The sequence below is a fragment of the Orcinus orca genome, chromosome 4, assembly GCF_937001465.1.
Source record: "Orcinus orca chromosome 4, mOrcOrc1.1, whole genome shotgun sequence".
NCBI lineage: Eukaryota > Metazoa > Chordata > Mammalia > Artiodactyla > Delphinidae > Orcinus > Orcinus orca.
In genome coordinates, this window is record NC_064562.1 from 46,480,682 (window position 1) to 46,504,342 (window position 23,661).

Sequence of the window (23,661 nt, forward strand, 5' to 3'; positions counted from 1 at the left end):
CATGGAGAACAGAGAACACTAATTTTTGAGGGGCCAGAGGAAGAAACAATCATTTAGCTTTGCATTTTTGAAAGTGAATGCAGGTTATGCGATTGCAGAAACAGAAAGAAAACCTAAGACTGCCTTAAAATTCTGTTCAGTAGAGGGCGCTAGTATAAACAAAATGAGAGTTAACCAAAATGAGAGGCATCTCAAGAAATCAAAATGAATTTTACCCAAAGAAACTTCGGTAAAATGATTACTCTAAGTCCCTCTACAGGTTCGCTTCTTACAGTGTGGTTAAACCTGATTTGAAGTGAAGAACAAACATCTGATTTTTAGTTCATTGAGATAACTACTCAGAACTGGGTAGAACCAATTTTCCCGTGAGGACGCATTAGCCTAGTCCCTTTGATATAACGGCCCTCCTATGACTATGACTTCTTGCGGTAACAGTTTTTTTTTTTTTTTTTTTTTGGTTACTGATGTTTAACGACTATTAAACATTTTTAAAGTGTCTATTTTCACAAGGGTTGTCAGTTAGGCATAGGTTTGGAATAGGTATGAAAGCAGGGTGTTTTCGACAGTTTACCTCTCCATGCTCGAGACAACAGTGCTCTACTTGTCTGCGGAAAGACAGGGCACTGTCCACCTGTCATTTGGACTCATTTCCCCATGTGGGGAGAACACAACGACTTAGTAATAACTTTCCCATCAAAGGTAAATCTTTTTGGCTTTCCAAAATATACCCAGAGGAAAAAACATATATACCTAGAGGAGTAAAACTATTAGATTTTTATATAAATGACTGTGCCAGATAGTTAATTTTCTTCATCTTAATTGAAACATTTTCCACAGTAATTTTCCAGTTAATTGATTTAGAGGACTCTGCGGGGCTCACTCTGGCCACGATGCTGCTAAGGGCTCTCTTGAGGGACTTATAAAGAAGACTCCCTTGGTCGGTGCGGTTCTGGGGCCGACAGGATGCAACGTGCCAGCTGAAGTGCTTCAGGAATGAACAAAGTTTCACATGACACCCAGATGCACGCAGCCTTCAGACAGACCCCCGGGGGCACCCACCTGGAAGTCGGCAGTTACAGACCCCCCACAGACGTCAATTAGCTCCGTCATATCGTAATAGGCATCAAACGTCCAGACACAGCTCTTCAGGTTCAGGTGTTTGTAGAGCTGGATGGTCTTGGGCTCCCGCACGCTGGCATCAAACTGGAAGGGGCGGTCGTAGCCAGGCCCCAGGGCCGTGCTGTCGCGGACCCTGTCGTCCAGGAACCCTGCCTCTGCAGGGGAGGGAGGAGCAAGGAACAGTAACTCAGTCTGTGGACTTGCCCTTTGCCCAGGAGCTGGTTAGGGAGAGAAGACACATCCTTGGGACATGAGACAGCTTTCCCTCTACCTGAGACCATCAGTAGAGCAGCTCAGGGCTCCCAACGCAAGGTTGGTGGGAATGCGAGGGGAGTTTGTAATCTGCCTCCCGTCATGTGCTAAACAGAGTGATTGGGTTCACAGACTCCTGGAAGAGGCTGCAGGAACCAGGGAAGAAAAGGTGAACAGACGAGACCAAAAATGAAGAAGCCAGAGCTCCGTGGCCCTCGTATGTCTAGGAAAAGAAAATACCCTGAAGCTCTGCCTCTCACACCCGGCCAGTCTGGTTCGATGCTTCACAATCAGTTCTTTTTTTTTTTTGCGGTACGTGGGCTTCTCACTGCTGTGGCCTCTCCTGTTGCGGAGCACAGGCTCCGGATGCGCAGGCTCAGCAGCCATGGCTCACGGGCCCAGCCACTCCGCGGCACGTGGGATCTTCCCAGACCAGGGCACGAACCCGTGTCCCCTGCATCGGCAGGCGGACTCCCAACCACTGCACCACCAGGGAAGCCCCACAATCAGTTCTTGAAGAAATGGATTTAGTATACGGAGAATTTGTTGATGAATTATTATCATTATTTATTTTTGAAAGCACAGTATTTAAGATCAATTTATTTAATGATGAATTGTTATTTTTTAACATCAATTTTTTAAAAATAGCTTTTATGGAAAGCCAGCAAAGAAACATCTGACTACCTCCCCTGCCTCTTATGGTTTCTGAACTCTTGGAGAAAAAAGTCTTAATTTTGTGTTAACGAGTAGATAGCTCGCTAATTATGCTTGACAAAAGTTCCCCTGCTACAGGCAAAAATCATTGGATCAAATGCTGCCAGGCAACTGAACTGTTCTAAATTAGCGAAGACCTTTATGCAGCAGAGAGCTGAATACAGATACAATTTTAGAATATTAGGGTTAAAATTTGTATAGTACTCAAAGAAACTATAGTATTCTGAAAGAGCTGATGCATTTCTTAGAATGTTTGACACCAGCACCCAGCCCTCTGCCCCACAAGGACTAAGGTCTCAGTTAACATGTGTTGAATTTGTGTTTAAGTAGGAAGAGGTGCAAACTTTCAGCCTATAAACATGGTATGTTTCTTTCACTAGCTTGCATAGGTGGACCAATTAAACTTTCATCTGTAGCTCAGTGATTTACAAATCATTTACACTCCACTAATTTCTACTGTATAAAGACCATCACTACCCAAAGTGATGCTTAATGAATATGGAAGAGCACATAAATGCTTTTCTATCTTCCAAAACACTGTTAAATGATTCATCAGGTGTGAAGGGAGGAAATGCACGTTTAGTGTGCACTTGCTAAGGTGAATGGAAGTGGACAGGATTCTCTGTAAAGTAAAATGTCTGCCCTGCTGTACACGGAGATGCGCTACCGCAGCTGTCAGCTCCGTCGGGCCTGCATCAGCTGCAGAGCCCGAGGTCACACTCTTGCTTGAGAAGTCTGCATTCGAGGACTGAGAGAGGTCAGGTAGAGAGGTCTGTCCATTGGGGCTGTCCCAGGACAAGCTTGACGGATGGGCTGTCTCCAGAGCTCCCTGAAGAGGCGTTTCATTGGCTGCACTTCAGGCTGACTTCTCCCTCAGCCCAATCCTGCTTCCTCTCCTTCCCTTTAGGAGATGTGGGTCCCTCAATAAACGTTTCACACCCCAAGCTCCACCTCAGCTCCTGCCCCCGGAGAACCATCCTATAACATCTAACATCTGCATGTGAGCTTTCTAAAATGCTGAGATGATGGGATTTTAGAGCACAGATCCAAACACGGGAGAAGGAAGGAGCTAAAATTTACCAAGACGGGCGCTTTAAAAATGTAGACGCACTTAATCCCCACCTTGATTGGTAGCAGTTGTTATCCTCATGTTACAGATAAGAAAGCAGTTGGCTCCCAGCTGTTCAGTTGTATAAGGAGTGGAATAGGCACGTTCAACCTGTCAGTTTCATTCCACGCTCCCTGTTTTTTCCTGTTCACTTCACTGTCTGAGCTGCCTGTGTATGGTTGCTTGCTAAGGAGGAAATCCACTAACCATGCAGATTTTGAGGACCAGAAAACATGAAAAGCAGAGTGCACTTAGACATATTCCTAAGGGTCACTGCAATGGGCTGGGCTGGGCTGGGCAAACCAGCAGGGGACTCTTCCCTTACCTGAGATGCCTCTCAGGTCACGGGTGGTGACGAGATTGGAGCAGACGTGCTGGTGTCTGTAGATGGACTCAGATAGTAGAAAATGCAAGTTGTGCAACGGCATGGTGGAGATAAGGGGCAGCATTCCATCCTGGTGTGGGATCTGCACTGAAATGTGGATTCTAAGGGAAAAAATAGGGTAGGAATCAGTGTTTAGGTGCCTGCTATAAGCAGTTAATATGGTACATTTCTTTCTCATAACTCAATTTGTCTTCATCAATGAATTACCAATTTTTCTTTTCTGAAGCTTTCCATGTAGGATTTCTCTCTGAACATGAGGGTATGATGTGCATGTAGGGTTATTCTCCTCTCTCCAGCCCCCAGGAGATCCTCCAGACTCAGGACTGATAGCAATCAAGAATCATAGATTTTTTTGTGTGTGCGTGCAAGAAAAGATAACATCACAATTGCAAATGACTTCATAGCTTTCTTCTGCTTTAAGTGGAAGCTTTGTTTCCTCATGAGCTAAAGCCGAGTGACTGACACAGGTACTGCTGCCCTTCTCTGTCACCGTGAGTGTCTGTGGAGGTTGCGGTCGCCGCGTATTTTTTTTTAAAGTATTTGTGCCAAAAAGACATCACTGAGCTCTTAAACACTAAGGCCAGTATCTATACCCAGGAAAAAAGCCTACAAATAGTAATAAACCACTATTCATACGGTCTCTCCCCAACTTAAGGAGCCTTCCCTCCCCTCTCCCCCTGCAGTCCAACAAGGCCACCAGGCCTCACTGGCATCAATCTGCAGTAAGCTCTGCCTTGATCTCCATCCTTCCACATTTAGGTGCCTCTGGACCAGGAAATCTGTAACTTGTTTATATTGGCTGCTATTTCTTGTGTGCTTTCAGACTCTTGTTTATATTGCCTCTCCACTATGAGGGCAAAGGACCATTTCCTTCCCTTCTTTTGTTTCTCCAGAGCCTGTAGTACACAATTCTAAATAAAATATGAGCTTAATAAATATTGCAACACAACAGAACTGTACTTAGGGGCTGCCATTTTTTTCACGGCACAAGTTTAAATTTTCAGCATGTTTATTGAGGGTGCGTTTTGAGTTTCTACAGCTTGCCTCCCAGAAAAAAAGACTCACGTTTTAAAGAGGAATCAGAACCTCAGAACATGAACAGGATGGCTCTTTTGCTAGGAAGGGGTCAGTAGTAACCCTGGGCACTTCTGTTATTGCTTTTTAACAAAAATAAATTTCATTCTGTTAGAAAAAAAGAAGGATTTGCATATTCTTGGCTCCACATTCAAATTTTTTTTCATGCAAATGAACCCCTTTCTCTGAACTCAGTTGCTCATAAAGGCACATGCATAAATACTATGAGGTTTAATGAATATGTATAACCTACACGGATTCTTTTTTTTTTGCATGCAAAAATGAAAGCATCCATTTTCCAACAAAATCATAGTGGCACAGGGAAAAAATAAAAGCACATCTGTCCATTGACTTACAATTTACACAGTGTTATTACTCATTTGCTCACTGGATACTTAGTGAGCGCCTCTTAGCTGCCAAGAAGCACTGTTCTAGGCAGAGGGGATGCAAAATAAACAGTCATGTTCCCTGCCACCATCATCTCCTGGGGCGACAAGGAGAGAATGAATAATGATAACGCTCTGAGAGAGGCAGACATGGGTACCAGAAAAGCCGGAAGGAAGAGCTTCCAAATTAAATTGGGGGAAATGATGGAAAAGTTCCTAGAAGAGATGACATGGGTTAGCTAGAGTGGGACAATCGGATTTAACGACGCTGAGTGGAAGGGAGCAGGGGAGAGTTGGAGCCAGGAGTAGCCACACGGCGGAGGCATGCCACCTAAGAGAGTCTGAAGCCCTGGGAAGTTACACATGATTCCCTGTGAGTGGCCTGGCAGGTGAAAATGACAAGGTGAGGGAAATGAGGCTAGGAAGATAACAAGGGGCCAGATCTTAGGGGGCCTTCAAAGAATATAAACGTTTTCTGAAGCACTCATCACCACTGTTCTTTTATTTATTTATTTATTTTTTGCGGTACGCGGGCCTCTCACTGTTGTGGCCTCTTCCGTTGCGGAGCACAGGCTCCGGACGCGCAGGCTCAGCGGCCATGGCTCACGGGCCCAGCCGCTCCGCGGCATGTGGGATCTTCCCGGACCGGGGCACGAACCCGCGTCCCCTGCATCGGCAATCAGACTCTCAACCACTGCGCGACCAGGGAAGCCCCACCACTATTCTTATTTTGCAGAAGCATCACTCATTGATCTGTCCCACCCAGAAAACACAGAAAGCATATCTGGAGACTCCCTCCGCCATCTCCTCGCGGAAGGAACCACCTGCCTGACCTGTTGGGATGCTCCTTGTGTTTGACGTCCAGGTATTTCAAGTTCGCGATGAAGGACTGAGCTTGGAAGCCTCGGGCTGTCCCAGCCACCACTGGGGTGTGGCAGATCGCACTGCCTGTTCCGATGGTAACAATGTTGCTCCTCAAGGGGGTCCCCACGTGGCCCACCTTGTCCACAGCCTTGGCCACACAACGTACATGGAACCTCCGGCTGAAGTAAATGCTGTCCAGGACCTACCAGGAAGAATAAAGCACCTCAGACGTGTACACTACTTCAACAGCTCCCCACACGTACCTTCTGGGTGATAGGCCACCCCAATTCTTGGTACAAGGTAATCTGTGAAGACTATTGTCGACTGAAAAAAAATGCACAACCTAAACGTTGAGTTCTGTTTTATTCGGCGGGCAAAACTGAGGACTAAAGCTCGAGACACAGCAACTCGGATAATTCTGAGAGACCTGCTCCAAGGGGCAAGGGGGGTGGGGGGAGCCAGGATATAGAAGAGTTTTTGCAACAAAAGACCAGTAGTTCAAACATCAAAAGCTTACTCTTAAGTAAAGAAAACCAGATACCTCAAGTTAAGGAATTGAGCACTTTCCTATGTTTGGGAAGATGCAAGGGTTTAGGCTCACTGAACTCATTCCTTTGATATGCACCTCAGCTACCTGGGGCCAGTATCCTGTGTTTTCTCATCCCGAGTCTCCTCAGGGTGCACCATCGGCTATAGTGGCTGATGGCTGTCACATCCTTTGCTTACTGACATGGCAGGCAGCATTCTTAGTCCACACCATCCCCCATCCATCCCTCCATCTGTCCACTTATCTATCTATCTATCCATTGATCTATCCATCCATCCATTCATTTACCACAGAAGTACTGACTTTCTACCAGGAGTCAGGCACCAGGGACAGAGCAGTGAGTACGTAGAGCCTAAGGTGGTAAGTTAGGTAACTAACAAGTTGACAGATGTGTAGCAAGAGCCCAGAGATGACTAGTTCCCTGTGACAGTTGTTCTCTTTATATATTAGGTTCAGCATAAGAACCACTTAACTGGTTTTCAGCACTTCCAGCAAGACTGGTTGCCTCCAAGTCACTTTCGCTGAGGGCATGGTATCAGGATACAGAGGAAAGATACTTCTTTTCTAGGAGTTCTTAGTCTTCTTTCCTCCCTAATTCTATTCCCTCCCTCACCTCCCACTTAATTACTACACATGTTGCAAGGGTTACAATAACATGCAGACTTGAAGTTAGAAGTTGGCCTCTGACACCTACTTGCCTTTTTAAAAAAATAATAACTTTATTATTTTTTTAACTTTTTATTTTATATTGGAGTATAGTTGATTAACGATGTTGTGTTAGTTTCAGATGTACAGCAAAGTGATTCAGTTATACATATACATATATCTATTCTTTTTCAAATTCTTTTCCCATGTAGGTTGTTACATAATATTGTGCACCAACTGGCCTCTGAAAGTCTTCCTACAGATTCTCTCATGCTCCCAGACATACAGAATCCATAAGCATGCTTAACCCAATGCATGCAGAGGCAACATAGGTCACCAAAACTCTATAGGTTATGAGTGCATAGACACAGGGAAATACATAACAAGAAAAACGAATTAGTAGTTCTGTGTGCCATAGACCTCCCACAAAGCAATCATACAAACTTATAAATTCTACTCATGGAAACAATTTTCACTGAAATCCATTAAAAATTAAAAATGGAAGATTTTTCCATTAAAATGTTTTAATTAGCTGCCAACACTTTATTTATTTATTGATAGATGGACTTTGTTCAGAAGGGATTTGAGGCATCTTACAAAAATGCATACAGTACAATGGTATTAAATAAATAATTGAAGAAATAAAGATAGAGCAAAGGAAACAGGGGTAAAAGTGTTAGTCACCAATTCATTGCAAGAAGGAAAACTGAAACATGAAGTAAAATCATAAACTTGGTACCTGTTACAAATGTATATTTGGCTCAAATCAGATGAAACCCCTTCATGGTTTTGTTGAACAGAGAATTAGATACTTATGGAACAAGACGCTGTCTTGCCATTTACATTTTTAATAATAATGAAGAAGATAATTTAAATTCAAACTAGGTTATATTGCAAAATGAATATTCTGGCCTTTCTGATTAAGCTGTGTCAAAGACAACGGACATGAAGGACCTGCTTTATCCAAAGCCTCCCGTGTACATCTAACAGCTCTCCTCCACTAGGGCCCCATCCACACGAGGCACTTTTTTTTTTTTTTTTTTTGGTGGTACGCGGGCCTCTCACTGTTGTGGCGTCTCCTGTTGCGGAGCACAGGCTCCGGACGCGCAGGTTCAGCGGCCATGGCTCACGGTGCCCAGCCTCTCCGCGGCACGTGGGATCCTCCCGGACCGGGGCACGAACCCGTGTCCCCTGCAACAGCAGGCGGACTCTCAACCACTGCGCCACCAGGGAAGCCCCAGACGAGGCACTTCTTAAAGTGAGAACAAACGGTGGGTTTGTAGGGAAAAATCTAGAGAAATTCAGTCTGAAAGAAATTTCTGATTTCCAAACTTATTAATGGCACTCATTTCAGCCAAAAATTATTAAATGCCTACTATGTGCCAGATACTCTGCGGAGCCTGACTCTCCACTGCTTACAGCTCTTCCTCTGAAGAACTTCATTGGCGTAAGGGGCAGAGTCAGAGTGATGGACTGTTTCCTGAGGTCGGGAGAACCACCACTGTTGACTGCTCTCTGATGGTGGCAGGCGTGTGGGTCTGGCCTCCTAACTTGCTGAGGACAGCAACTGCATTTGGAACCTCTTTTCATGTCCTCTCACAGGGCTTTGAAAAATGCTGATCACTTAGCAAGCATCCTCTCATCTTGTTTAATAACTGGTCCCTACTATGTGCCATCAATGTGGTGGCTCTTTTGGGATGGACATACAAGTGTGGGAGAACCCTCGGTCCATGTCCTTAAGTTTATACCCTACTCCTTACTGAATGGTGTAAGAGATATGAAAAGAACAGTAATCCTTAATTGTACCTACCTGGGATCTTTGACTTACTTCATTTATAGATCACTTTTATTTTTTATTTATTTTTAATTTTTTTAAAAAAATTTTAATTTTATTTTTTTATACAGCAGGTTCTTATTAGTCATCAATTTTATACACATCAGTGTATACATGTCAATCCCAATCACCCAATTCAGCACACCCCCACCCCCACCCCCCACCACTTTCCCCCCTTGGTGTCCATATGTTAGTTCTCTACATCTGTGTCTCCATTCCTGCCCTGCAAACCGGTTCATCTGTACCATTTTTCTAGGCTCCACATATATGCGTTAGTATATGATATTTGTTTTTCTCTTTCTGACTTACTTCACTCTGTATGACAGTCTCTAGATCCATCCACGTCTCAACAAATGACCCAATTTCGTTCCTTTTTATGGTTGAGTAATGTTCCATTGTATATATGTACCACATCTTCTTTATCCATTCGTCTGTCGATGGGCATTTAGGTTGCTTCCATGACCTGGCTATTGTAAATAGTGCTGCAATGAACATTGGGGTGCATGTGTCTTTTTGAATTATGGTTTTCTCTGGGTATATGCCAGTAGTGGGATGGCTGGATCATATGGTAATTCTATTTTTAGTTTTTTAAGGAACCTCCATACTGTTCTCCATAGTGGCTGTATCAATTTACGTTCCCACCAACAATGCAAGAGGGTTCCCTTTTCTCCACACCCTCTCCAATATAGATCACTTTTATATATCTGATGTGTCAATGACCTTGTCAAGTGGATTAAGTGGACTTGGAATTTTGTAGATAGGAAACTGAGACTCAGTAGGTTAAGTGAACTCGTAACATCGTGTAGTTAAAAACAGACAGAATCAAGGTTTGTCAACAGGTTGTCTATCAGCCTAGTTCTCTTTCTACTACACCATATTACCTTTCCTTATATGTAAGAATAAAAAGATTGTGTGTGTACTCTGTGTACCTGCTTATTTGTTTATTTTATACCAAATGCCATGCAGGGACCTTAAGAAATTTGATAGAGTTGGAGTAACAGAGAGAAACGCCAGGTCTCTCCCTCCGCAAACAGACCTACCATGTGGTTGACACTGGTGAATGGCGTGTTGTCAGTGATGGTCTCAAAGGGAGACCGGGCCCCGTTGCCATCAGTGGGGGTGGCCACTTCCCAGCTGAACTGCACGGACGTCTGGTTGATGCCAGCCTCATTGCAGCGCTCCTTCATGATGGCATACTTGGGGAAATGGGGGTCGCAGGGGGTGACACAGACCAGCGGGTAGCCCGGGGAGGGGGATTTCTTGACTCCCTCCTTGGTAACCTCTTCCACATGGTCATAGTCAGCAAGTGTGACAACCTGCAAAGGAGCAACAAAGCTTCAGCCCGGGGTGGGTATCGGGAAGGTCAGAGAACCAAGGCTCCCTTCCCCAGAGATTCAGGAGATCACTTAACTCCTAGGGATTCTTTAAAATATAGTAGAAGTTTTAACAGTGCTTGGCCAGGCGTCCCTAAAAGATACTGCAGATCTTTAATGGTGGAGAACACCTTCCTCCCCCGTGAGCTAAAAGCTTTATTATCTTATTGCTCTCATTCCTAATTCAGAGCCCTATCACTCATGTGAAAAATACTCTCCCCTCCCCCCATACACAGTAACTAAAACTATATCATAAACGGCAGTTACTAGTTTAAAGTTGCATTAAATTGTTACTGGTATGCCGTAGCACATTTGGCATAACAGGAGTAAATAAAGGTAGTGTATTTCTTCCATGGTCAAAGAAGAGACACGTTTTGAAATGATCCTTTTACTCTATGAGACTAGTCGAGGGAGGTTATAAGACTTATTAAGACTAGCTCATTATCATGGGTTAAATTCTTGGCAACCTCTATGCATTTTCCTCCTAATTGTGAAGTCGGTGTATTCATGCTGTTCATCCCCAAACTGGGAAACATGGTGGTACATTTCTGCAGATACTTAGTTCTATGCATGTGGTGAGTATGTAGGATAATAGATGTGGGGTAATATTCCTTTTTTACTCTTCTAGGTCCCACCAAAGAAATGAGAAGATCAATTGTATTGCACCTTCTGTCTTTATCAGACTAAGGTCTCAGTATGGTTTGGTCTCACTCTTACGTCAAAACAAGGTTTCTCATCCTTGGCACTACTGACATTTGAGCCAGATAATTCCTTGCTGTTGGCGTTGTCCTGTGTATTGTAGGATGTTTAGCAGCTTCCCTGACTTCCACCCACTAGATGCTAATAGCACCTAGTGTGACAGTCATGACAACCACAGATGTCACCAGACATTGCCAAGTGTTCCCCAGAGGTGATGGGAGTGAGGGATTTGGGGGAAAGGACAAGAGCCCTCGCTCTTGGTTGAAAATCACTGTGTTACGGGAGGGGGAAGGGTAAGCTGGGATGAAGTGAGGGAGTGGCGTGGACTTATATACACTACCAAGTGTAAAATAGATAGCTAGTGGGAAGCAGTCACATAGCACAGGGAGATCAGCACGGTGCTTTGTGACCGCCTGGAGGGGTGGGATAGGGAGGGTGGGAGGGAGATGCAAGAGGGAGGAGATATGGGGATATATGTATAAGTACAGCTGATTCACCATGTTACACAGCAGAAACTAACACACCATTGTAAAGCAATTATACTCTAATAAAGATGTTAAACAAAAAAAAAGAAAAGAAAATCACTGTGTTAGAAAAATGAAGACGTGCAGCATTGGAAGTCCTGCTTCTCTCAAGTTCTTATCTAATTACTAGGACATAAGCAACGATCCTTTGGGTTGAGAGACTCACAATGGGCGGCGCTGGCAGGATGAGGCTCCCTGACACCTCCTGGTCTAGAATCGTCACTGTGGCAGTGGTCACATCACCAAGAACAGCTTCCACTGGGTCATCCGGGCCAAGGACTAGAGAGAACGATTCATGCCACTCCCGGTCTTCATTGGACAGGATCTCAACTTTAAAGAAGATATGATCCACACCTTCGCCAAGGACAGAACAAAGAGGGCAAAGGTCCTCATGAGTGACCCACTTAAGACAGTGCAGGTTGGCACTGCTGAGGCTTTATGTTGAAATACGCCCTTTCCTTTCAGAGGTTTCCTATCAATGTAGTGGCTGCTTATCACGTTAGCCCCATCTCAAGTGAGGAATCTGTTTTCTTGGTCAAATTCCACCTGTGGTGGAGGCTCAGTACCGCAGATTTACTATGCAACGCCATATGAGGATTAATGGCCCCTGCCTGACACTAGCTGGTGGTAATAAAAATCTATGATTCCAAATACGCTCCAGCCTGGCTATGAGGTTTTTTGCCTAACTTTTCTTTCCCCTTTACATTTAGGCATGAGCTCCTGTGCGGCAGAGTGCTTGTACACCATCCTTCAAAGCTGTCTCCTGGGGACCGATAGCTCAAGGGCTACCTACCAGGCCATTTCTGCAAAGACAATAATGTGAAGGTTTGGCAGCCTGGAATGGGGAGGGTTAGAGGTTAGAAACCCCCTTCCTTTTCTGTAAAGTGATTCTGGGAAGGTGCAGATATCTCGGGCAGTAGTCAAGGTGCCCTTCTTCCTCTCCTATATACATCTGGGCTAGGTTACTTCTAAGACCTGCCTTTCCCCCAGATGCTTATGCAGAAAAGGAAAAAGCTAAGACACTTGGAAGAGAGGTCCTTGTGATGATGTGGAGGAAGGGCACCTACCTTCCCTGTAAACACGAACCAGACGCACAGGGATGGAGCCGAAAGCCCTCTGAAGCTCCGGTGGGTGACAGGGACATACAGAGACCACCCCTCCATTTCCAAGGGAGTCATTTTCTCCCTCCACTTGCTAAGACATCTCTGAAAAGACCTTCTATCACTTTTGCCCACTTCTGGGCACATCACATATGGTGGCAGGCTCTATAACAGCCTTTTCACCTTATACTGCTCCATAAAGTTCTGGGAAAAAGCCAAGCATACAATTCAACTCCTCCTCTGTCTCATTCCTTCCATTAAATAAATATATCAGACAGTTAAACAGCTGGTTGTGACCTGAATCCCATCCTTCTTCCCTGACTCATCTTCATAGCATCTCCTAGTAGATGTCAAACCACTTGAGCATGGAGATTGTGCCTTCTGGGTTTAGTAATCCCCGAGGGGCCCAGCACAGTGGTTTGTACCAATGTTTGCTGAATGACAAACATTCAAAAATATACAAAAAATCATGTATATTTAAAAAAAAATCAAGTGCCCTCCTTGCTCAACCAAATCATAGGCTAACGACAGCAACAACAAAAAATCCTTTTGAATGAGCCAAAATGCCTAGGATGTTCTGAAGTGAAGCATTTCTTTGGCCTTTTTCTTTCTTTACCATTCCATTTTTACTAATTAGAAAATTTAAAGACTCCCACAATCTCAAATGTGTGCTTAATAAGTACTTCACGCTGTTGGAAATACTGTTTCTCTCTTTCATTTTTCTGCTCGTTCCTTTCTTCAAATATAAGATATCTGCCTCTCTCTTAAGTAAAACCTACAGATTGGGATTGGCATTCAATTACCAGGACTGAACTTTAAGATTCGGCTTTTTGGGTAATAATCCACACCAGACTGGGCCGACCCGTCCCGTGTGCTACAGCGAATCTTGGACGTCCTGTTCTGATCCCCTCTGCGGATCACCTTGATGTTCAGAATGGCCGTGGCATCTGGCCCTGAGGGTTCCCGGACTTGGTATGCAGCTTCTTCAAACTCAATGGTGGGAGCTTAAGGAAACAAGGTTAGGAAAACAAGAGCAAGTTGGAAAAGTGACAAAGAATTCCACCTCCCATGAAAACACCTTCTAATGACAAGAGGGAATTTTTCACATTAGTTAACAATACAAAGGCAAAATAGCTTGCAGTCAATAAAAATCAATCAGTATTTACCCCTAAGCAATACTTCGGAAAAAGGGATTTATCTGTGATTCTGCAGGAGTTGTTTCTCACATATTTCTTATTAAAAAAAATATAGTGGAAGAAATATTTTTAAGCAGTTTGAAATGCATGATGTCCAAGTTTCCATCTAGGCATTATAGCTCACAGCATGTTTTTAAATCTGCACAATTTATCAAGGGACAGAGACACAGTTAAGCCCTTGATAAGTATCTATTGACTGATTCTATGAACCAACTCCTTTTCATTTATAAGATATGAATTTCATTTATATACTGCTTAAATGTACCAAATCTCTGATCTTTTTTTTTTTTTTTTGCGGTACGCGGGCCTCTCACTGTTGTGGCCTCTCCCGTTGTGGAGCACAGGCTCCGGACGCGCAGGCTCAGCGGCCATGGCTCACGGGCCCAGCAGCTCCACGGCATGTGGGATCCTCCCGGACCAGGGCACGAACCCGTGTCCCCTGCATCGGCAGGTGGACTCTCAACCACTGCGCCACCAGGGAAGCCCATCTCTGATCTTTTGGATCCTCCCTCCCAGTGCTCTCAGCTCCCCAACGCTTATTAGCTTTTCCTAACTTCTCACAGGTTATTTAGTTAAGGATGAGTAGTTATAGTGACCAGCTACAACAATAATTCAGGAACACAAGATTTCCTAACACGATCTGATTTGAGGTACTATCCTCATTGCTATGGAACGATTAATTGTTGATATTTTTTAAAAATTCAAATTATGCCTTCTTTTGTATTATATTCTCATGAGGAAGGGCAACGTGGTAGTGGTGGAGAGAGTGGGATAAGAAGATGGAAAAATTGGGAGCAATTACAAATCTTATACCACTTAAAATATAGACTCTTTCAGAAATTTCTGATGTCTCTATGTTCACTTCCCTCTTTCTCTCTCAGAAAATCAGTTCTTCCTAATTGTAGAAGATATGCTTCATTTTAGACTTCATAGTTGTTACCGTGTGCACTCTTTGAAATTGAGGTATGTCACTGTAACACAGTGTGAACTTGTTACTTCTCTGAGCTTCAGTCACTGGGTTTTCTGTGTGAACAGGAGAGGTTCACTTTTTCTGTGTGAACAGGAGAGGTTCAGGATTTGAACCTGAGTCTCCTTGGGTAAAGGGCTAATTCAACTTCAAGGCTGGCTTTTTTGCTTTTTTCCCAATGTCCAAGTTAGTCCCTATTTTAATATTAGAAACCCTAAGAGTCTCACTGACTCTTGCGTAGATTCTAGAATCTGATAAAATAAGGTTCTACATGCACTTTTGTTGCTTACAGCTGTGTAACTAAGAACGTAAATTATATAACTGTGCTGAGGTTCAATTTCTTTACCTATAATATAGGGATAATAACACCTACCTCAAGGGGCTACTGTCAGAATGAAATGAAATGAAATAGTATTATATGCTTAGAATGGTTCTTAGTATACAGTCAATATTCAATAAAAACAGCTGTTACTATTTGTAGTTTTATTGTCCATTTATTAAAATACCTATTTTAATAAAACAATTATGTCCCTATTTGAAACAGATTTTGTTTTCTTTGGTGCCTGGGTCACTCTTTGCTGACACCTGACTAAAGAATTTAAGTTTTTTTAGGTTAGTAGGCCAAATCAATTAGAGAGAAGAAAACTGAGAAATTAGACTTTTCCAGAAAGGTGGCAGCGTTTTAAATCAGTTCATTGGATTCAACTGATTCTGATTGTATTTCCAATCCTGCTCTTGAATTGCAGTGACTTAAACATTTTTATTCTCTGTCTGTCTTAGCATCTCTGTCCTAGCGTTTAACCATACTTGCTCCCTATCTCTTGGTGATGTGGTAGAGAAAGATGTGATTTAAAATACTGGAGCTCTGTAGACGGTGATCATTTTATGCCAATATTTTATATAGATACTCTAAGACTGTTATCAGTAGACACTTTTATAGTGCTTTCATTTTTCAAAACACCTATAATTATGTTATTGGTAAAACATCAATTCATGTCCCATCAACCTAAGAGTAACTAAAGGCAATTTCTTCCATTACCATCTTCATCATTGGATATGGTGATGGTGGCCATGTTATTCTTTCCAACTCTGGCTCCACTCCAGTGGTTCCCAAGAGGATGGCCAAGGTAGACCCTGAACTGTTCCTCAGGCTCAAACATGGAGTCATCGTGGATATAGACAGTACAGTTCTTCATCTAGAGCCAAGGGCACAAGAAAGAGTAAAATTTGCAGTGAGATATCAATAATTTGCTTGGCTTTCCCTAGAAAATGATTTTCTTTCTTTGTAGCATCAAAAAGTCAACACAGATTCAAAAATATCCCGTTTCATTTATAAAATAGAATGTTTAACAGTTCATGCCTGAGTGGACCTACCTATATGTGGAGACTTGTATTAAACATTCCAAACGATTTTGAATTATTGGTCATGAGTTATGAAAAACAACAAAATGAATCACTAAAAAGCATCTGTAGAACATCTGTGTGCTTTCCCACATTTTGCCTGGGCTCATCTGTACCTTTGTACATGTTATGTTGGTAGATTTCTGATGGTGAGGGTTTAACATATGGATTAGACTTCCTGGAGAGTTGAATGATATTCCTTTTCCTTTGTGAAAATTGAAGAATCGTATAAGGAACTCAGAAAGCCTTCCTGTTAGGCTAAAGACACCTCTAAAAGCTACAGAACTCTCAAATGTGTGGCCAAATGGTGGCTCATCTGAAAACTGAGAACTGAATGTCTGAGAACACAATCTAAATCCCTGTTGGATGAAAAGAACTCAAGCGCTTCCCAAACTGAATATTCTCTACTGAGGACTTGTCTTCTTGGCAAAACGTAAAATAAGGTCACAACATTTTATTTATTTATTTATTTATTTTTTGTGGTACGCGGGCCTCTAACCGTTGTGGCCTCTCCCGCCGCGGAGCACAGGCTCCGGATGCACAGGCTCAACGGCCATGGCTCATGGGCCCAGCCGCTCCGTGGCAAGTGGGATCTTCCCAGACCAGGGCATGAACCCGTGTCCCCTGCATCGGCAGGCAGACTCTCAACCACTGCGTCACCAGGGAAGCCCAGGTCACAACATTTTAGATAACAGAGCAGCCTCGATTGTAGAGTCATGTGATATGAAGTGTGATTATTTTTAGTTTACCATTTTAAATTCATTATACTACCATATTGCAAAGGATACGTGGATATAGAGGTTTCACTGTCATACTTCCTAAGCATACTAAATGGAGGGAGAATATCTCTGTGAACATTTACCTGTGGCTTGCTGACCGGGTTTTAAGTCCCTGAAGAATGTTCCCCTTTTCATCCCTACCACATCTTTCTTACAATAAGAATTTCTTTATGGAAAGCATGAATCTAGTATCGACTCTTCGGTATATCTTAAAAAATAAGACATTCTAGTGAATGACAAGTTCCAAAGACATATTGCTTAGCATGACAAAGAAGATGAAGATTCCAAAATGTGTTTACGAATGAGAGATTGCCATGTGGGTAACATCTAGACTATTAAGCTGTATTTTTTTTTTTTTTTTTTTTGCGGTACGCGGGCCTCTCTCACTGTTGTGGCCTCTCCCGTTGTGGAGCACAGGCTCCGGATGCGCAGGCTCAGCAGCCATGGCTCACGGGCCCAGCCGCTCCGTGGCATGTGGGATCCTCCCGGACTGGGGTACGAACCTGTGTCCCCTGCATTGGCAGGCGGACTCTCAATCACTGCGCCACCAGGGAAGCCCTAAGTTGTATTTTCTTTATAATGTTATTTAACTACAAACTGCCTCTTGGATAGGCAGAGAATCCTCTTCTGAACTTAAAACAAATACAGACATGCAGACTCAAAGCTGAAGATTGTATTTATAGTATTTATGTGTGTTTTAAACACGTATTTCAACCTGTCAACAGTAAAATTCCCATAAAATACATAACTAAGACAGGGCTTTCATGAGTCATGAAAGTGTGAAAGACTTGAGAGTCTCAAATAAGGACGCTATCGATTTTTTATTTTTATTTTTTTGGTGGTAAAGAATGGAGGGAGAATCTCGGGTGACCTGGGATGTGTAAAGTCTTTTTATGCTAAACTTCAAAAGAACTAATCATAAGGCAAAAATTTCACACGTTTGCTTATATCAAAACAAAGATTTCTGTTCAACTAAGAACACCAAGGGCAAAGGTAATAGATGAGTGACAGAGAAAGGCACTATGTTTACGATATCTAAAACATCTAAACACCGGCAAGGATTAATGTTACTATTTAGGATTATTAATATTAAGATCAATATTTAGAATATACAAGGAAGCACTGCAAATCAGTAAGAAAATGACAGCAATACAATAAAATAAGGAACAAAGGATAAAAATAATAGATTTTCATAAGAGAAACTCAATGAACTAACAAGCACATAATATAGTATTAGAGAAATGCAAATTAAAAGGAGATACAACTTTATACATACCAGATTAGTAAACATTAAAAAATGAGTAATTGAAAAAGTGTTGAAGAGTATGTAGAGTTTTAGCAACATTCATGTACTGCTAGTGACACTTTGGAAAGTATTCTGATATTATTTTTTCAAATTAAGTACTTTCATGCCCTGTGGTCCAGAAATTTTGCTGCTGAGTTTTTATCCAAAGAAATCTCCACTCGGGTGTGTAAGTGGACATATAAGAGGATTTGCACTGCAGCACTGTCCACGGTGGCAGCATGATAGGAGGTGACCGGGCACTAAAACTGAGGGTCTTCACTGTCTATTGCTGAGAGTGAATAGGTAAAAGGTAGTAAAGGCACATCATGAAATGCTAGGCAACAGTTTGAAGCAACAGATTAGATAGACACATAAATGACACGCACAGGTACTAAAACATATTGCTGAGTAAATGCAGAAAACATTCGAAAAAGTATAACACAGTAGCAGTTTTAGAAATAAAAATTATATACATAAAGAACCAGACACTTCTTAAGAACAAATAGAAAATAAGAGAGATACACATTAAGTACAATCGATTGATTACCTCTGAGGTGGGGAAGGGAATGTGGCTGCAGAGTAGGGGTAAAAGGAAATGAATAAATCAACAAAATAAAGAGGAGGGCCTTGAACTGACCAATGGGGACTGCATGCCTTGAAACAAGGGGTTCAACTGACTCAATCATCTGAAACTGAGATCCAATAATGGAGAGATATGATTCTCATTCAATATATGCTTTGGATATACACACTGAGGTTGCAAGCTTTGAGTCTGATCCAGCCACACTTAGTGACTGGAGTTTCTCAGGAGTTCTTGTGTCCGTACGTATCAGTTTTCATTATATTGCCAAGAGAATACTCCACTGTCTTGAATGTGCTCAACTGAACAGGTGTTCAGTCCTATACTATTGGTCCTATGCCAGAACGTGTGTTGCCCTGGAACAGGGGCCCAGGTATTAGAGAACTGTCTCCTCCTTCTCCAGATAACATTAGTGGAGTGTGTTCATCTCCCATGTAGGTTCAAATTAAGAGGAGTCCCCAGTCATTTGATTCTGCTAAATTCCAAAAATGTTCTACATCATCTAAATATCCCAGCTCAGCCAATGACATAGGTATCTGGTCATAAATGGGAGACAAAGAAGACAACCACATAGAAGAGATGACATTATTAAATGAATGAACGGTTAATTAGAAACTTCCTAGGATGTTCAGAATTTGTCTAAATTACTTCACTATGGACAAATAAAAGCATCAGGGAAGGAGGGAATCCCATTCTTCAGCCACCAGGAATCCACTTACTTTCTCCCCTTTGAGAAACGTAATCCGTGAAGAGTCTGTGTTTCTTCTGTCCTCAAAGTCCTCCATGACCTGAGCTGAATGGCCCTGAGTATAGCACCTCACTGAAGACTCGTAGCTCAGGTCCCCACTCCGAATGATGGGTACGTGTAGGACACCCTCCTTCTCCTTCACTAGGAGCAAATCCTTGGCAAACTGCATGCTGGGCACTGGGTGAGCAGAAGGAAAGACGGAGGCATCGTTAGTGGGATGCTGAGGGAGCTGGCTGCCACTTGGCAGGACTGGCAGCCAGTTGGCAGGACGGCTCCACTAAGGGCCACCAGAGGCCGATAAACTACAAGCAGTCAGCAGATTTCAAGGCCTGGCTGCTACTCTCAGGACAAGGGAACTGCTTCCGCTGTGAGTATAGTTCCAGCAAAAGAGAACAAATCAAGTTTGCACCAGTTTCTGCTCAGCTTCTTTCTTCCAATAGTCACGATCTCAAATACAGACCGGCGATGCAAATAAAGAAATGGGCCACGTGGAAAACCCTGATAGAGACCTGAAGACCCAGAAAAGTTCATGTTCCTTCTAAGGCTACCAAAAAGGAAAACAGCAGTGCAAGGCTGATGAGAAATGGCCACTCACGTTGGCCCTGGGCCAGGAAGACAAAAGGGAAGAGCAGGGACATCGGTAAAGAGGAAGGAGCAGGTCATGTTTAAAGGGGGTTTTGCCCCTCAGCTTCGTTCTTTTGTTGGCAGGTCTTCCTATTTTCAAACAAAATCAGAGATCTGCATTTTTGTGTCATAGCTCCTCAATTTTAAAATAGCAAGCAATTAAAACAGTAAAAAGAGATTCCATACAGGCCCAAACTACTGGAGCCAAGCAAAACACATCCATAAGCTGAATTTGGCCAGTGGGCCCCAGTCTGTGACTACTGCTGTGGGGTTACCTCTTCTTTAACAACTCACATGGCCTCATCTGACTTTAGGGAAGGACCGTAGCCAAATGGTGGTTAAAAACGAGGGCTCTGGAATAAGCGCGTCTGAATTTCCATCCCAGCCCTGCTACGTATTAGCGGAATGACACAGGGCAAGTTACTGAGATTTTCTGAGCCTTGGGCTTTTTTAAATACGTAAATTGGAAATGTTAATATCTAACTTGTAAAATTATTGGGAGGATTGAATTGAATGAGATTAGGTATGCATGGTGCTCAATACAGGACCTGGCAAACAGCAGGCACTCAAATTTGGGTAGAAATTATTTTATTATGGTTTGTGTTGCCCCCTATCTCCAGGCTTCTCAACATAATGGATCATGTTTCTATGTGTGCAGACATGTAAATAAAAATTGGAATGATTCAAGTATAAAAAAAAAATAATAATGGATCAGTGTTTCTTCCTTACTTTCTACAAGGCTTTAAGTAATATTCTGCATTAAGACATGTCCCCTTTCGAGACCAACATTTTGTTGAGTGCTGGTTATTATTTTCTTAATGGACAATACAAAGAGGTAGTCCATCCAGTCATATGTCAAATTAGTGTTTGGGGCTGCAGGAAGCTGACCTCAAAGCTATAGCCACCTATTTCCTGGCTACGTCCTGGATGTGCCCTGCCCAACCTGAAAGGAAGGAACAGAAGGGGTGAGCACCAAGCTCTCTGCAAGTCAATATGTAGAAAGCTCTCTTTGCCTCCAGCCTGTCCACTGCTCAGAACTGTTGGCATTAGCAAATATAAAACAAATCCATTATCTGAGCTAAGCCTAACAGTTACCATTTATCACTAAAGAAAAACCCAGAAGATACCTCTAAAAAGAAGATGAGTGACTTTGGCATCAGGTCCTGCACATTACTCATTTGGGGCTCTTTCCATCCAGTGCTACTAAGAGGTGGGTGGGAATGACGTGACCTTGCATGAGGACAAGAAGGAAGCTTGTTGCCAGGTAAAAAGCAACACAAGCAAGAAAGCTTTTCTACTCATGGCAGATTTTATCTAATGCTTTGGATTGATTTTTCTTGCTGGTCTGACAGGCATCAAGTTGGAGGTGAGTTAAAAGCTAAGTGGTAATGTTTGGGTTTTGTCATGTATTAATCAACCCCAGACTCCTCTTGAGATGTAAGACTCCTTTCCCTCTATTTAACATGTATTAACCTTTACTCCTATGCCTATCTGCTTAAAAAAAAAAAAAAGGAAAAGAAAATAAAAGAAAGCAGTGGGTGAACACTCCTCATGATTGCTTTCTGGGAAAAATTCTGCTTTTAAGGAGCCCCCAGTTCGGTGGGAGACAAGCGGAGCCAATGGACGGGCAATGGGTGGGTTTGGAGACATTTATCTGCATGGGGTTATGGCATACAAAGGGCCCAGCCCGGGTCAGGCATTGTGTTAAGGGCTTCCATACACATCATTTCTCATCCTCTTGACAACCCTGCAAGGCACTGCAGTCTCTACAGGAAGTAGGGGCGCCGTCCGTGGGGTGTCCTTTCTGCCTGACTGCAGAACCCCTTCACTTTCCACATGGATGGGGTATATGAATGGGAAATGGAAACCACTCTGTGAAGGCTTATGGGTTCGCAGCGGGTATCATGCACTATTGTCAACACCTCTCTGAGAAAATCAATTTGTAGTTATCTTCTTATTTGTGTAAGTCTTGTGTTTTGAAATAGATTTCAGGACTCTGCTCTATACTACTCAGTAACCCAAGTGCTGGGCACCAGTCTTAGGCATGGAAACTGTCAACCAACGCTGTTCCCCACTAATCTTCTTAGTAACTGACAAAGTGAGTGCAGACACCAACTGCCTGGAATGCAGTGGCCTCTTTATGGGTGATGGTTAAGTCTGAGATTTAGGAAAAATCCCGGCTCTGGTTCTTTGAGTTAATGAGTAGGTGGGACACAGCTACATACATACACAGGGGTGCGGTGCAGCAGCGGCTACAAGGCCTTTCTTGCCTTGCTCAGCAGTCTTCAGGGCAACACCAAAGTCTAATTCCAGGTATCAGAGCAGAAGACAAAGGTGAAAACAGAAAATGTTCTGAGATGAGCTACTTAGATGATTTAAGGGCCTGAAATCGGCCCGGCGGAGTAAGATAAAAGGCGCTAAGGTCACTTTGAAAGGCTGGAAGCTGACTCTATAAGGATCTTGAGTGACATTAAGCATTGTTACATAGAGCGGCAGTGGCCAGCTAAAACTGCAAAATGAAAAGTCAGCATGGTAGAGCATAAAACCAGAAGGCTGGACTCGCACAGAATAGACCTGGGCTTTAACTCTCACTCCCTCACCTCCTCTCTGTGTGATTTTAAGTTATTTAACCTCAATTTCACAAGTTGGAGAGGATTAGAGGTAAAGTAATTAGAGACCTTTCTACCCTAGAATGTGCACATTGAAGGGACTCAACGAAAGCCACCAGTTACTGGGAAGGATAACCAACAGAGATAATTGGTGAACACTGCAATGGGTTACTGAAATAGATTTGCAGATTCCTTTCTCTGTGATAAATATCTTGAATGAATATATATTGTTGTAGTCTTCCTGAAAGGTGATATTTTATTTAACATATTCATTTTCTAAGTTTGCAACCCTAATGCCTGTCAATAGAATGCAAGGATAATCTAAATGGAATCTTCTATGTTGATCAGAGTGCAATGAAGTTTGTGTGCGTTACTGGAGTCCCACTGGCAAGTGTGTCAAATTACAGGTGCGTCAGGAAGAAAAGAAATTAACATGTAATAAAGTCTACTACATGCCAGGTACTATGGTAGGTATTTTCACATATTTTAACTAATTTAATCCTTACAACAATCTTATCGGTATATCATTATTTATAGATGAAAAAAATGAGGCTCAGTAACCTTAGCCACCGAGCAAGGAAGTGGTGGGCGGGGATTATATTTCAGGATTTCTGACTTTCTATTCACTTTCCACTTCATCAGAAGGGAATTAACTATCCTTTCATGTAAAAGAATAAGAAGCCTTTCCAAGAATAAAAAGAATAAATGACTTTCCCTTTTTCTTCTTTTTTAACTTCTTTAAGGAAAAAAAAGTCCCACATATTCTCCAACTGCACCAAATAGAACGTAGTGCAAAGAGTATGAACTTGGAGCCGAAAGTCCTAGAATGCACGCTGGTTCCTCCATTT

General features: G+C 42.7%; 1 protein-coding gene across 8 annotated transcripts in view; it reads right to left on the reverse strand.

Annotated features, from left to right (window-relative positions):
* The window catches only part of FRAS1 (Fraser extracellular matrix complex subunit 1), a 552,940-nt gene that overhangs the window by 25,248 nt on the left and 504,031 nt on the right, over positions 1-23,661 (reverse strand). For 7 of the 8 annotated variants that reach the window (XM_049709348.1, XM_033406458.2, XM_004280170.3 and 4 more), the window contains 8 exons: positions 19,552-19,757; positions 15,827-15,983; positions 13,428-13,628; positions 11,691-11,878; positions 9,969-10,244; positions 5,872-6,104; positions 3,519-3,679; positions 1,060-1,274 (listed from right to left, as the gene is read on the reverse strand). In XM_049709348.1, coding sequence (XP_049565305.1) covers positions 1,060-1,274; positions 3,519-3,679; positions 5,872-6,104; positions 9,969-10,244; positions 11,691-11,878; positions 13,428-13,628; positions 15,827-15,983; positions 19,552-19,757 — 1,637 coding nt within the window. Of the gene's footprint in view, positions 1-1,059; positions 1,275-3,518; positions 3,680-5,871; positions 6,105-9,968; positions 10,245-11,690; positions 11,879-13,427; positions 13,629-15,826; positions 15,984-19,551; positions 19,758-23,661 lie in introns of those variants that run through there. The other variant, XM_033406464.2, reaches the window with a different exon arrangement.